The following is a 14749-nucleotide window of genomic DNA, read 5'->3' as shown; positions in this document are numbered from 1 at the left end:
GATAAGAAAAAATAGGGACATGTTGGTTGATGTTGATGAATTATGTATTTCTTGGGGGCCCTCTTTCTCTAATACATGTATTTACCCTTGAAAGGGGGTAAACAATGGACTGAAAAAGAGACAGTCTTTTAATGATCTTAAGAAATCCAAGGCTCTACTCATTAATCCAGCCATTAAAACTTTTAAGTCATGGACCTGAAGTATTCCCACTATATCAAGGTATTTGTATTCTTAGATGAATGAATCAGAGACGTGACAACTTCATCGCAGTGCTGATACGACTAAACTGAGCCTCCGAACCCAGACAGTACTGCAGACTGCAAGGAACAAGGGCTAGCATCCCTGCCCTGCCCTTCACCCACCTTTACCCCTCTACTCAGGATAAGGGAAGCCACTGCCAAGCTGATGACATTGGAGAATCACAGAGTTTTATAACTGGATGGGCCCTGAGAGAGCATGAAACCCAATTGCCTCATTTTGTCTTTGCAGAACAGAGAGGCCAGAGGATCCAAGTAAGAATCTCAAGGTCACATATCTAAATAAAGGGCCTGGATGTTCCTAGGGGAATAAGAGCAGAGCCTCAGTGGCACTGGAACAAGGGAAAGCAACAAGCATTTTTATATTTGACCCTGGAAGCCAGGGTTTCTTTTGTTCTCACACCCGTGAGTCAGTCTGAGCAGACCCCAGTAGATCCAGTACTGGTTATAACGTGGGATATCACGTTGGACATATTTTGCTTTCTAATTGTTATCTCATTCTTTCCTATGATATTCCTGGATCACTGCCCTTGGTAGATTGCATTACAATTTGCAGATTATTAGACTGTGAGCTCAAGAATTGAAACTATGTCTTCTACAAATCTGTATCCTCACAACTTAGCTCACCAAGCTTGGTACAGAGAAAAGGAATGGAAATGTGAATGTTGAAGTTAATTCCAAAGAAGTATCACAGCTTCATTTCCTGCAATTTGAGGGACCAAAAGCTACTGAAACTAAAGCTACTTAAGAATGTGTTGAATATTTAAACATTTTAATAATCTCACTTCAATACTCTGAGGAAGGAGCAAAATGAACTTGAGCTTTTCATAACATATGACATGCTACCTAGTTTTCCAAAGAAGAGATCGATGTAGGTTGACCTAGGATGATAGTAGTGGAGAGGGAGAGAAGTGGACAGATGCAGGATGGGTTTAGATGAGGAGATGACAGGAACTTGCTGAGACAGACTGAATGAGACGGGAGAAGAAAAACCGAGGAAAATGCCAAGGACAATGGTGATGCCATTTACTGAGATGGGAAAAACTAAAAGTAAAAAAAAAAAAGTCTAAGGCAGGGAGGAGGCACTGAAGATTTCTATTTTTCAATTTTATGATTAAGGTATCTATCAGATATCCAAATGAAGATGTCAAGCAGACAACTGGATATAGAAATCTGGGGTTCCAGAGAGAGTTCGAGGCTAGAGAGACTGATTTGGGAATCACTGACATATAGATAACCTTTGACACCACAGCAGTGGATGAGGGCACAAGGGGCAATGTGCAGACCAGGAGGAGACCCAGGACAGAGGACTGGGACCCTTCCTCCAACATTCAATAACCTCGTAGTATGTGTATAGCACAGTGCTGGAGACTGTGGGAAAAGAAAAATACCTAATGCACTGTTTTTCCTTCAATGACCTTATAATCCAACCGCCTTCATATATAAGAGGAGGAAAGGCTACTCAATGTAACGGAAAGTACAGTGGATTAGGAGTCAGGATCCATGAATTTTAACCATTCTACAGCTGCTCCAAGTTAAAGTGACATTAACTTCTCAGGGCTTCCAATTGCTCCCTTGCTGAAATAAGGATTAGGTACAGGTAACATCAACTGAATCTGCCAGGCCTGCTATGTCCTGATGTCTTGATTTCCATGTGGCATCCAAATGACACACTCTAGCCTCCTCTAAAGTCAGTGTCTCACCCTCCCCAGCAGGATGTACTGTTGCCCCAGGAGCACACAGCAGCCATCAGAGGGGCTGGCTGAAAGCGAAGTCCCCGAGCAGCTGCTGCCTGCAAGCCTTTCCTGCTGGAACAGGGTCATTTGAGAGAACTCATAATATCTGCATTCTTGGTTTTCAGCTGGTGTTTATGTCAGATAAATGGAATCCTGGGGACCAGTGAGAAGAGCAGATTTACCCTCTCTATCACATTTTCTTGGTTCTACAATTTAATATTCTCAAAGGCATCCAATTTCCATGACCCCAGGAAATATTTTTGTTTATCACACAGAAGTAGTCCATGTGGCTGGGCATCTATAACAGGACATGGCCTTATGGATCAGGGTACCCCAAGCTTCACCATGAAAGAACACTAAGAAAATGGTTCAGTAACATTATATATTTACATATTAGGTGATACTTCATATCTATTCTAGGTGACTGCCCACTTGGACAGAACTGACTGTAGAAGAATAGACAGATGAACTAAACTGGGCCAATCGGGTTCTCTTTTTGGAAAATGTAAACTGTGAATGGAAAACTCCAGAACCCATAGGACAAGAGAGATGCATCACTTCAATCACAGTGCCTTGGGATCCCCAGAGCTGTTCTGCTTCCTTTTTCAAGATGTAATTGGTGAGATCGTCATTTGATCAATAGCTCTCTAGGTAATCATGCAATATGTCTTCTTCCTTTACTCTGTTAGCCACTGTCAATTCTGTAGCTTGCAACCAAAAGAACCTTACCTAGTAAGTATCACTGTCCCCATTTTACAGATAAGGAAACTGAGACTTGGACAAAATAAAAAATTTGTTGTATATTACCTAGTTACTGACAGAACCAACTCAGGAACCAAGGTCCATCTGACTAAAATTCATGCCATTAACCACTAGGCCATCCTGACTCTAAGTGCTATAGTGTAGGTTATTTTTGTCACAGGGATGAACCTGTGCTGAGTCCTATTTTATTTCTTGCTGAACAAATGATGGCATACACTCAGGAAAAGCCATCTAGGGAAGGGGATAGAACCTGCAGTGGCCTCAAACTGAAGTTTGATGGTCCACAAATAAATTAAACCCATAGCCTTGCCTATTGACACTTGGTCCCCACTAATTGAACTAAGCAGTTTGGCTACACTAACAAGGAGAAGATGCCTCTGTTGTCCCAAGTCAACTGATCATATCATCTTAGATAAGACAGAATGTTTCCTCTACACAATAGGATTTTAAAAATGCCAGGCAATCTTCCAGCAGAGTAAAGCATTTCAACCAAACAAATTGGCATGAAGTAGCTAAGCAGACCTTAGCTTTTTTAGGTCATGGAGATGTCTCTCCCATATCAATATGATTAACAAATAACAAACCAGAACAGCTACAGCTGAACAACTGGAATGGGTGGATCTATCTACATCTCCTTAGAACAGTATCAGATCATGGTGAAAAAAAGGTCTAAATACAACATCAAGCCAACTGTTATATGTCAAAATTTAGAGTTGCACATCTTCACAGGCAGTAGAAGCACTCTTGTGAGGGTACAAGCAAGAGACACCCATTTTTGGGTTTGGTTTTTTTGGTTTTTTTTTTTTTTTGGGGTACGCGGGCCTCTCACTGTTGTGGCCTCTCCCATTGCGGAGCACAGGCTCCGGACGCGCAGGCTCAGCAGCCATGGCTCACGGGCCCAGCCGCTCCGTGACAGGTGGGATCCTCCCGGACCGGGGCACGAACCCGTGTCCCCTGCATCAGCAGGCGGACTCTCAACCACTGTGCCACCAGGGAGGCCCGAGACATCCATTTTTACTATCAGAGAAAGACACTCATGCAAATTAACCTTAGTCTCATGTACTCATATATTTCCTAGTTTCCTTGCCTTATTTCCTGGTCTTTGGCTGACACCTTTAACCTGGAAATTGTACCTCAGACTGATGTGCTTGCTCACTTTGCTTGGGTTCTTGGGCTATTTTGATCCAGTGTCTGACCTGAGCCATCCCTGACTCTGCTTTGTCTCCAAATACCAGTTTTCAGCAACCCACCTATGCTTTCTCCATTTTATAGAAACAAGTGTCTCTTTCAAACACTACCATTCCTGTTGTGGGGCTAGTGATACCAAGGGATGGATACTACTATGAAGCCCAAGTATAGGACACAGTTGGGGCTAGATGGGACACACTGCCTTAGGAACTGTCTTAGTCTTATCACATTTGGTACAAATGATCAATTCTAGGCTTAGGGTTAATGCTTCTAGAAAAAAATTAGAGAATGGTAAATTGAGTTGTTGATGGTGTTATGGTGCGTGGGGCAGCATTCCTTGACAAAGGGGATCATGCTCTTGCATAAAGAATGTTAATGCTCTTCCTTTACCACTCTCCAGAAGTGCCTATAATAGATACTGAGGGTCAGAGGTAGAGAGAGGCCATAGTTTTATTATTAATAGCAGACAAGAAAATCTAAGAAACCTCAGGTCCCCTTTTCCCAACCATCACTCACCCATGTAGGCATGGCCTCTCCCATCTGTCTGCCCTGCTATTCCCCTAAAAGATCAGGCATGACATCTACCAAGCGTTAGCACAGTTCCCACCTTTCCTTGTCCAGTAGGACTATACATACACCCCTTGATCAAAACCAGAAGCTGTGTCTTTTTTTTTTTTTTTGCATTGCCAGCATCTAATACAGTGCCTGGAACAAACTAGGGTTTCAATAAATGTCTGCTGCATGTATGAAAAATGAACAAAAGTCAAAAGCATCTCCACTGACGAATCAGTTTCAATAAAGAAAAACAGCGTCATAGGGAAACGATTTTCTTTGCCAGCAAAGTAGAGTCCTATCATTTTTACACTCCACTGATTCATTCTGAACATGGTGTCAGGAACAATACAGGGCCAAAAAACAATTAGCGGGGGAACAAAACAATCAGTTGAACCATCTGGGATTTGAGCGACATGTAGATTAAATGTCTTAAATTTGCCAGGCTCCTTCTCATTTGGCCACAATGGATGATTCTTGGCTGCACTGTACCAGGAATAATTGTCCCTCAAATATCCCCAATCAGCTGCCTTTTAATGACTAGTCAGAAGTGACAACGTAAAAGGTGCAGTGACTTTCACTGGACTTGGCAAATCTTGGACCAACTCCCATTGATTTGCCCTTGGAAGAGCTGATCTCAGGGACACCTTGCTCAGCTGTCTCCAGTCACTGCTTGTCTTCAGTAACCACAAGGCCCTTGAGTTGGAAGGATACCCAGGAGAAAGAAGTGAGATGTCTGAAGGGACCTTCGGTTCTTACACTACCTTCCTAGACAGTGGATGATCCACAATTTCCTGGCTTATATCAAAATGGTCTCATGCATCCCAGAGGTCGAATGACTTTTCTATCTCCCCAAACCAGCAACCAGGATAGTCTACCCTAAAAAGAGATTTGGAAAGAGTTCAGGAGCTTGACAGACTGGCCAGCCAAATGAGACCCACTTCTGTGCCAGATGGCCGCCTCGCCATCTTAGTTCATGTTCTGGGGTGGCTGCTTTGAAAATTCAGTGAATCTGAATTTCACTTCTATGAGCCCCCAAAAAAGCTCCTTTTCCTTTACTCCAATATCCTGTGTCCTCCTTTTGGTCCAGCTGTAGGGAAGGTTTGCAGTTCTCTTGAAATATACTTTAACTAGCAATATGGTTGACCTCACAAAAATGACTCCTTGAAAATCCTTGACTGGTTATCCAAGCATGTTCCAGGATCCCTCCTTATCACCAGACTTCTGATACCTAGACAGTTCTGGCCACTGGTAGTCTTTAAGGGTGAGACCCTGCATGTCCCTCTCCTCAGGAAAGTCTTCACTAAATTTCCATGTCCCCCTAGTGGTCCAGCCCATGCTGCTGCCTTGTATCATTTTATTACTGCTTCTTATATAGATGTGTCAACCCCTCAGCTAAAGAAATGATAAGCTTCTGTAGACGGAAACTATCTCTACTACAGATACAGTATCCTCAAAGCCCTAGAACTACGCCCTCAGCAAAACTTGATAACTATGTAAATTATCCTTTCATACAAAATAGAGACTGACAACTCATGGACAGCCAGCCAGATTCTGTGTGCTTGGCATATAAAACAATTAACCAAGCTGCAATCTGGATGTGGCTTATAGACTAGGATCTCCTTGTCTTGATGTTGTCTCTTTGCTTACCTTTATCTCTGCCCTTTACCCAAACTGTAAATTCAGTGCAAGTGTAAGATCCTAAAGTGGTAGAGAGAAAGGGGCTTCCCCCAGCATCCTGGCCTGTTGTAAATGGTCAGCCCCCACTCTTTGTCCCCCAATTCTTCAGCTACCTCTCACACCCTTCCCCCCACCTCACTACACACTCCATTCTGTTATGGACTTTGTTTGGTTCCTCAACTGTGCCATGGTCTCTTTTGATTTTTTTTTAGAGGAGATATTTTTTTTAAGTTTTTTTTTTCCTTCATGTGGACCATTTTTAAAGTCTTTATTGAATTTGTTACAATACTCCTTCTGTTGCTTATGTTTTGGTTTTTTTGGCTGCGAGGCATGTGGGATCTTAGCTCCCCAACCAGGGATCGAACCCGCATCCCCTGCATTGGAAGGCGAACTCTCAACCACTGGATCGCCAGGGAAGTCCCAGTGTGCCATGGTCTCTTACCTCTTGGCACACGTTGCCCTCATGTAAAAGACACCCGGCTTCCTCCCACCTCGTTGCCAAGCTAACTCTTACTTATATTTCAAGTCTCAACCTATATATTTCTTTCTTGAAGAAGCTTTCTATGAACCTCTACAGTATGTTGGGTCCCCTTGCAAAGGCCTCCCAAACTTCTCTGTGCTTTTCCTTTAATGATGTTGATGACAATAATTAGGACTATAACAATCACTAACATTTACTAAATGCTTTCCATAGTCCAGGAACCTACTGACTCACTTAATCCTCATTAATATCCTGTGAGGAAGGTACCTAATTATCTCCATTTTGCAAGTGAGGAAATCAAGTCTCAAAGATATCATCTTGAGAAAGTTTGTATCGCTCCATGAGGGCCACATCTCTCACCGAGTCTGGCCCCAGAATTCATGTTCTTAACCAACACATAACACTGCTTCTTATAAAACTCAACATGTCTGTGATTATTTAACAGCTAAGTATTCCACTAAGCAGCAAGCTCCACAGAATAGGGCTGGGGCTATTTTGTTCAATAGTGTATTTCTAAAGCCGAATCCAAGAGCTAGCACGAAGAAAGCATCAAAAAGCATGAGTTAAATGAACAAAGGAAACAGCCAGTTGGTGAGCCAACCCAGAATCCCAAAAGAATTCACCTTCTTAAATAGATGTCTAACACTTAATCAAGAAAGTAGCATGATCATGGTAATATTTACTCTAAAGTTCTCCTCTCCACAACCCAACCCTAGCCAAACAAATCCAAGCATCCAGAACTAGAAAGGGTATGATCTGGAAAGCAGTGAACCCAAGAAAATTCTTCTGAAGAAGAACGCAAGCACAGGGAGGTCCAAAGGGAGAGCCTGTAGTAGCAAAGGAAGCACAGGCAGGTGTATCCAGGGACACAGCTGCAGCACGTCACCCCCACTCAGACCCAGTGTGCCACTACGAGGGCCTACTCACCCCTCTCGCAGGTTCGGCCCCAGTAGCCGGTGCCCGTGCAGTCGCAGATGAATCGGTTCCAGCCATCTTTGCACACGGCGTTGTTCTTGCAGGGGTAGCTGTCACACTGCTTAGCGCTCATCCGTGAGCAGGAGGACTTGACGCCCGCAGCATTCTGCATCTCCGCCAGCTGCCGGATGTTCTTGCTGCGCCCGTCAATGAACAGGTCACGGATGCAGCCCACGTAGCCGTAGTTGAGCATGGCGGTCCAGAGCTCAGTGGGGAGGATGAGGCCAGCACGGTGCTCCGGCAGCCCGCCCAGGTACATGTCCCCCTCCAGGTCCAGGATCTCACTCTCCCCACTAGCGGTGAATGGCGTGCGCCTGCTGTTCACTGATATGGTACCTGGGATGGGAGGACAGAAACAAAGTGAGCTAACAGCCCTCTTGGCAGCACAGGTGAGGCTGCCAGTTGATGAACCAAACGAAAGGAGCCTAGCAGGTGAGATGGGAGACCACTGTTGCCTGGCCAGGAAGGAACAATGTAAGCAAGGGAACGAAATGCCGCAAAATGGTAAAAAGGACAATGTACGCCATTTGGTTCCAATCCCTGCGAGCTAAGACAGCCTGGCCCAGAGGAATCGCAGTGGCCTAGCACCTAGTATGATTATCTTTTTTTCTACCTAAAAGTCTTGGCTGAGAGGTTGCACATCATACAGGTTGACAGCAGCACAGACCGTGCTTGTGTTTAAATCCCAGCCCCACTACGTACTAGCTGGATAACCTTGAAGAAGTGACTTTGCTTTCCTGGTCCTCAATGTCCTTATCTATAAAATGGGAAAAGAACTGTCCCCACCTCACAGGCTGGTGTGATAAGTAAATGAGCTCATATATGTAAGGTGCTTCTTACTCTGTACCTGGGACAGAGGCTGTAGGTCCTGCCTGAGTCTTCATCATTGGCTCACCATCACCAGAAGGATGGAACCTGCTCTTATCTCTCTCTCTCTCCATGAGCTGATACCCTCTGTACTGGCCTTAGCAACCAGCCCTGACAGGGGACATTTTCGACATTCATTGCCTTGATAAATTTTAATGGGAATGTCTTTCTTTCTTTCTTTTTTTTTCTTGACTATAAATCAAATATTTTATTTTTTTAAATGTTTTTAACACCTTTATTGGAGTATAATTGCTTTACAATGTTGTGTTAATTTCTGCTGTACAACAAAGTGAATCAGCTATATGTATACACATATCCCCATGTCCCCTCCCTCTTGCATCTCCCTCCCATCCTCCCTATCCCACCCCTCTAAGTGGTCACAAAGCACAGAGCAGATCTCCCTGTGCTATGCAGCTGCTTCCCACTAGCTATCTATTCTACATTTGGTAGTGTATATATGTCAGTGCTAATCTCTCACTTCGTCCCAGTTTACCCTTCCCCCTCCCCATGTCCTCAAGTCCATTCTCTATGTCAGTGTCTCTATTCCTGTCCTGCCCCTAGGTTCTTCAGAACCATTTCTTTTTTAGATTCCATATATATGTGTTAGTATATGGTATTTGTTTTTCTCTTTCTGACTTACTTCCCTCTGTATGACAGACTCTAGCTCCATCATCCTCACTACAAATAACTCAATTTTACTCCTTTTTATGGCTGAGTAATATTCCATTGTGTATATGGGTCACATCTTCTTTACCCATTTATTTGTCAATGGACATTTTAGGTTGCTTCCATGTCCTGGCTATTGTAAATAGTGCTGCAATGAACACTGTGGTACATGACTCTTTTTAAATTATGGTTTTCTCAGGGTATATGCCCAGTAGTGGGATTGCTGGGTCTTATAGTAGTTCTATTTTTAGTTTTTAAAGGAACCTCCATACTGTTCTCCACAGGGGCTGTATCAATTTACATTCCCACCAACAGTGCAAGAGGGCTCCCTAGGTCTGAAGTGGGTCTCTTGTAGACAGCATATATGCAGGTCTTGTTTTTGTATCCATTCAGCCAGTCTGTGTCTTTTGGTTAGAGCATTTAATCCATTTACATTTAAGGTAATTATCGATATGTATGTTCCAGTTAGCATTTTCTTAATTGTTTTGGGTTTGTTATTGTAGGTCTTTTCCTTCTCTTGTGTTTCCTGCCTAGAGAAGTTCCTTTAGCATTTGTTGTAAAGCTTATTTGGTGGTGCTGAATTCTCTTAGCTTTTGCTTGTCTGTAAAGGTTTTCATTTCTCCATCGAATCTGAATGAGATCCTTGATGGGTAGAGTGATCTTGGTTGTAGGTTTTTCGCTTTCATCACTTTAAATATGTCCTGCCACTCCCTTCTGGCTTACAGATTTTCTGCTGAAAGATCAGCTGTTAACCTTATGGCGATTCCCTTGCATGTTATTTGTTGTTTTTCCCTTGCTGCTTTTAATATTTTTTGTTTGTATTTAATTTTTGATAGTTTGATTAATATGTGTCTTGGCATGTTTCTCCTTGAATTTATCCTGTATGGGACTCTCTGCACTTCCTGGACTTGATTGACTATTTCATTTCCCATGTTAGGGAAGTTTTCAATTATAATCTCTTCAAATATTTTCTCAGACCCTTTCTTTTTCTCTTCTTCTTCTGGGACCCCTGTAATTCGAGTGTTGGTGCATTTAATGTTGTCCCAGAGGTCCCTGAGACTGTCCTCAATTCTTTTCATTCGTTTTTCTTTATTCTGTTGTGGCAGTTATTTCCACTATTTTATCTTCCAGGTCACTTATCCATTTTCTGCCTCAGTTATCCTGCTATTGATTCCTTCTAGAGATTTTAAAATTTCATTTATTGTGTTGTTCATCATTGTTTGTTTGCTCTTTAGTTCTAGGTCCTTGTTAAACACTTCTTGTATTTTCTCCATTCTATTTCCAAGATTTTGGATCATCTTTACTATCATTACTCTGAATTCTTTTTCAGGTAGACTCCCTATTTCTTATTCATTTGTTTGGTCCAGTGGGTTTTTACCTTGCTCCTTCATCTGCTGCATATTTCTCTGTTTTCTCATTTTGTTTAACTTACTGTGTTTGGGGTCTCCTTTTCACAGACTGCAGGTTCGTAGTTCCCATTGTTTTTGGTGTCTGCCCCCAGTGGGGGAGGTTGGTTCAGTGGCTTGTGTAGGCTTCTTGGGGGAGGAGACTGGTGTCTGTGTTCTCGGGGGTGGGGCTGGAACTTGTCTTTCTGGTGGACAGGGCCACATATGGTGGTGTGTTTTGTGGTGCCTGTGAACTGAGTATGCCCTTAGGCAGCCTGTCTGCTAATGGATGGGGTTGTGTTCCTGTCTTTCTAGTTGTTTGGCATGGGGTGTCCAGCACTGGAGCTTGCTAACCATTGAGTCGAGCTGGGTCTTAGTGTTGAGATGGAGATCTCTGGGAGAGCTCTCGCCGATTGATAATACATGGGACCCGGATGTCTCTGGTGGACCAATGTCCTGAACTTGCCCTCCCACCTCAGAGGCTCCGGCCTTACACCAGGCTGGAGCACCAAGACCCTGTCAGCTACAAGGCTCAGAAGAAAAGGGAGAAGAAAAGAAAGAAAAATAATAATAAATTTTTAAAAATTATTAAAATAAAAACGTAATAATAAAAGCAAAGGGAAAAAAAGGAAAGAAAAAAAAGGAGAGCAACCAAACCAATAAACAAATCCACCAATGATAACAAGCACTAAAAACTATACTAAGATAAACATAGAAGTCAGTAACACATCAGTCACAGACACCAAACCCCAAGTCTACAGCTGCTCCCAAAGTCCACCACCTCAATTTTGGGATGATTTGTTGTCTATTCAGATATTCCACAGATGCAGGGTACATCAAGTTGATTGTGGAGATTTAATCCACTGCTCCTGAGGCTGCACAGAGAAATTTCCCTTTCTCTTCTTTGTTTGCACAGCTCCTGGTGTTCAGCTTTGGTTGCGGCCCCACCTCTGCATGTAGATAGCCCTCAGGCATCTGTTCCTGCCCAGACAGGAGGGGGTTAAAACAGAGGCTGAGTAGGGGGCTCTGGCTCACTCAGGCCTGGGGGAGGGAGGGGTACAGTTGTTATACTTGGAATGTGGAGCGAGCCTGCAGTGGCAGAGGCCAGCGTGACATTCCAACAGCCTGAGGCGTGCCGTGTGCTCTCCCGGGGAAGTTGTCCCTGGATCACAGGGCCCTGGCAGTGGCGTGTTGTACAGCCTCCTAGGGGGTATGGACAGTGACCTGTGCTTGCACACAGGCTCCTTGATGGCTACAGCAGTAGCGTTAGCGTTTCATGCCTGTCTCTGGTGTCTGTGCTGATAGCCGCAGCTTGCACCCATCTCTGGAGCTTGTTTAGGTGGTGCTCTGCTTTCTTTTGGGAAGTCTGAGGTCTTCTACCAGCGTTCAGTAGGTGTTCTGTAGGAGTTGTTCCACATGTAGATGTATTTCTGATGTATTTGTGGGGAGGAAGGTGTTCTCTGCGTCTTACTCCTCCATCATCTTCGGAACATGTTTCTTTATGCACTCATGTAACAAACATGTATTGAACACCTGTTCTGTCTCTAGTATAGTTCTAGACACATAAATGAACTTGAAAGGCGTGCCTGCTCTCATGGAGCTGATGTTCCATAGCAGAGGAACAGAAAATAAACAAATCATCCAATAAACAGAAACTGGAAAATGGCGAGTGGGAGGAAAAGAGTAAAATGGGTGCTACAGCAGCCCACGGGTTCAACTTTAAAGTGTATGGTCGATAAAGGCTTCTCTAAGCAGGTGAGAGGTAAGCTGAAACCAGGATGTTGAGAAGGATCCAACCATGCCAAGTCCCAGGGGGAGAATGTGCCCGGCATAGGGAATGGCCCCTACAAAGGCCCTGGGACAGGCAGGAGTGTGGCTAGAGTACAGGAGGCCAGAGGAAGTCAAGAAGAGATGAGATCAGAGCTAGACCAGGCACATGAAATCACAGAAGATGTAACCCTGGAGCCTGACCTGGGAACTTGGGAACAGGGATTCTAGTCTTTCTGACCCTGTACCCGTCACTGAACCCCTCGATTTCCTCAACAGCTCAATTTCCTAAACTGTTAAATCAGAGTGATATCTAAACTTCATGCCAGAAATTTTAGAAATTTAGTATTCTTAAAGTGCTTTATTGGTACCAAGATAACTGGGCCATCCATCAGCCAGCTTTCACTTATCTGAGTCTCAATTCCCTCAGCTATGACAGGGGACAGCCTGAAGGGCCTAGAAGATCAAATGAGATCAAGAAAGTGAAGTACACTCTAAATCACAGTCAACCCAGGGGTAGAAGAGTAGAAAGAGCATGAGGGGTCTCTGGAGGGTTCAGCTAGGTGTGCTTCCCCCTACTCTTCCCTGGAAGTTTTCTCCTGGAAAAATCTGCTTTGCCTTTTTGCTTTTTAATCTTTTAAAAACCTACATAACAATAAGAATGTCCCAGGCACCATTTTTAGTACTTTCTGTGCTTTTCTGGACTCAATCCTCAAAACAATCCTGTGAGGTAGGCATTCGTATTTCCCCTATTTCACAAATGAGGAAGTTGAGGCTTGGGTACTTTTCTTCTCTCTTGCAGTTTGCTTTCTTTACCCACCACATGTCCACAGAGTTAATCTGATCACCACCTAACAGGGAGAAGCATCTATTGCCAAGTAAGAACAGTACCCGAACTGATTTAAATAGTGGACACTTAAATACATCCTGAGGAAAATTCATCCTCTGAGTGTGGGACAACAACTGTTTTGAGAATCAGTCCCTCAGCTGGGGAATGAAGATGAAAGTTTCCTGAGATCACCTCTCAGTCATATTCTTCAGGATGAGCAAGGAAGGAGGTACCACAATTAGATACACTTGTGTTTTTATAATTAGTCATTTTAATACAGGTCTATAAGAACATACCAGAAAATATCCTCATGAAAAACTGAAGTTTAGCATATCATATTAAAATTTTGTTATGCTGCTTTTACATGACAACTGTTTGTTTACTCAGTAAATTTTTATAGGCTTTGATCAAATTTATCAGTATTTCAGAGTATTAGCCAATGCCATAGCACCCAGGTATAAAATTTAAGGCTTCTGTAATCCAAACTTATTTGTCAAAAAAATGGGTCTACTGATGGTTCTAACAAAACAAAATAACTGCCCTACTTGAAAAATCAATTAGTGTTGAGAATATCAGAAACAGACATGTGGCAATTTTACATGTTCTAGCCTGCCTGTGACACAGATAGGTGACATTTAAGCTGTGCCAAGGTCTAGGTGAGTCAATCATGAAACCCATCAACCATGTCCGAACTCCAGAGACCCAAAACACATAGTCTTAAAAACCAACAGGAGTGTGTCCCTTATAATTCTGAGACAGCTTTCTAGCTCTCTGCCCCTGCTGACATTTTTTAATGGATAAAATTTCAAAAGATTTGGCCTCAGAAATGATTTTTTGTGTATTTTTCTCTTAAAAAAGAACAAAATGTTCATTCTTGCCCAACAAGCACATTTAATTTGAAGCCTCTTGGTTCTGATCAAATTTCAGGCAATTGATAAGGCATCCTGCTGGGCAATAAACCATCCAGGTCTGCAATCTGTCACCTGTCTGACCTCTGCACAGAACCCAACCAGCTCCTTACCTAGGGCAACACTGCTCATCTCTGCCACCCCTCTAGCTCTGGAATTATGCAGAAAAGCCACCCCCGCAAGCTCAGCCATTAGTGGCTACAGCCTTTTAGGGGAACCTATTGCTTTCTATTGTTGGCCAAATGCAAAAATGTCTAAACGGAAGACATTTTTGTGTTTACCAGGAGAGTAAATCCTTAAAAATATGAAAATATAGCCAAGACCCTTATTGAGTACAATACTACCTAAATGGAGAATCAGGAAATAAGTGTGAAATTCAAATGCTCTAATTACTACTCTGGGTGAAATGCCCTTTCTAATGGCACAGAATGTGACCTTCACTGCCACATGTCCACAGAAAGTGAGGCAGACTGTTCAGGCATTCAAAAGCCTCAGACTCTCTATTTGTGTTTCCTTCCCCCGCCCTGCTTTGTTACTATTCCAGAGTGGTTATGTACTGCCTGGGGCTAGCTTGTTTGGTCTGCGGCTGCAGAAACAAACAAAGCCATTTAAACCCAATGTAAAAGGTTATGAAGAGGAAGGGAAAGTTAGTAAGGTCTGAGCAAAGAGTGAAATATAGGCTTTCACACCAAAGGA

The 14749-nt window shown here is 43.2% G+C and overlaps 1 protein-coding gene across 15 annotated transcripts in view; it reads right to left on the bottom strand.

Moving 5' to 3' along the window:
• Positions 1 to 14749, bottom strand: part of NRXN3 (neurexin 3) — a gene marked incomplete at both ends in the record, with an annotated part of 1631502 nt that overhangs the window by 1127209 nt on the left and 489544 nt on the right. For all 15 annotated transcript variants that reach the window (XM_079699579.1, XM_079699593.1, XM_079699590.1 and 12 more), the window contains one exon: positions 7584 to 7967. In XM_079699579.1, the coding sequence (XP_079555705.1) occupies positions 7584 to 7967 (384 nt within the window). The remainder of the gene's footprint in view (positions 1 to 7583; positions 7968 to 14749) is intronic.

Source organism: Hyperoodon ampullatus (assembly GCF_949752795.1).
Source record: "Hyperoodon ampullatus genome assembly, chromosome: 3".
Lineage (NCBI taxonomy): Eukaryota > Metazoa > Chordata > Mammalia > Artiodactyla > Ziphiidae > Hyperoodon > Hyperoodon ampullatus.
Note: the sequence above shows the minus strand (reverse complement) of the source record. Positions and strands in the feature narration are given on the sequence as shown.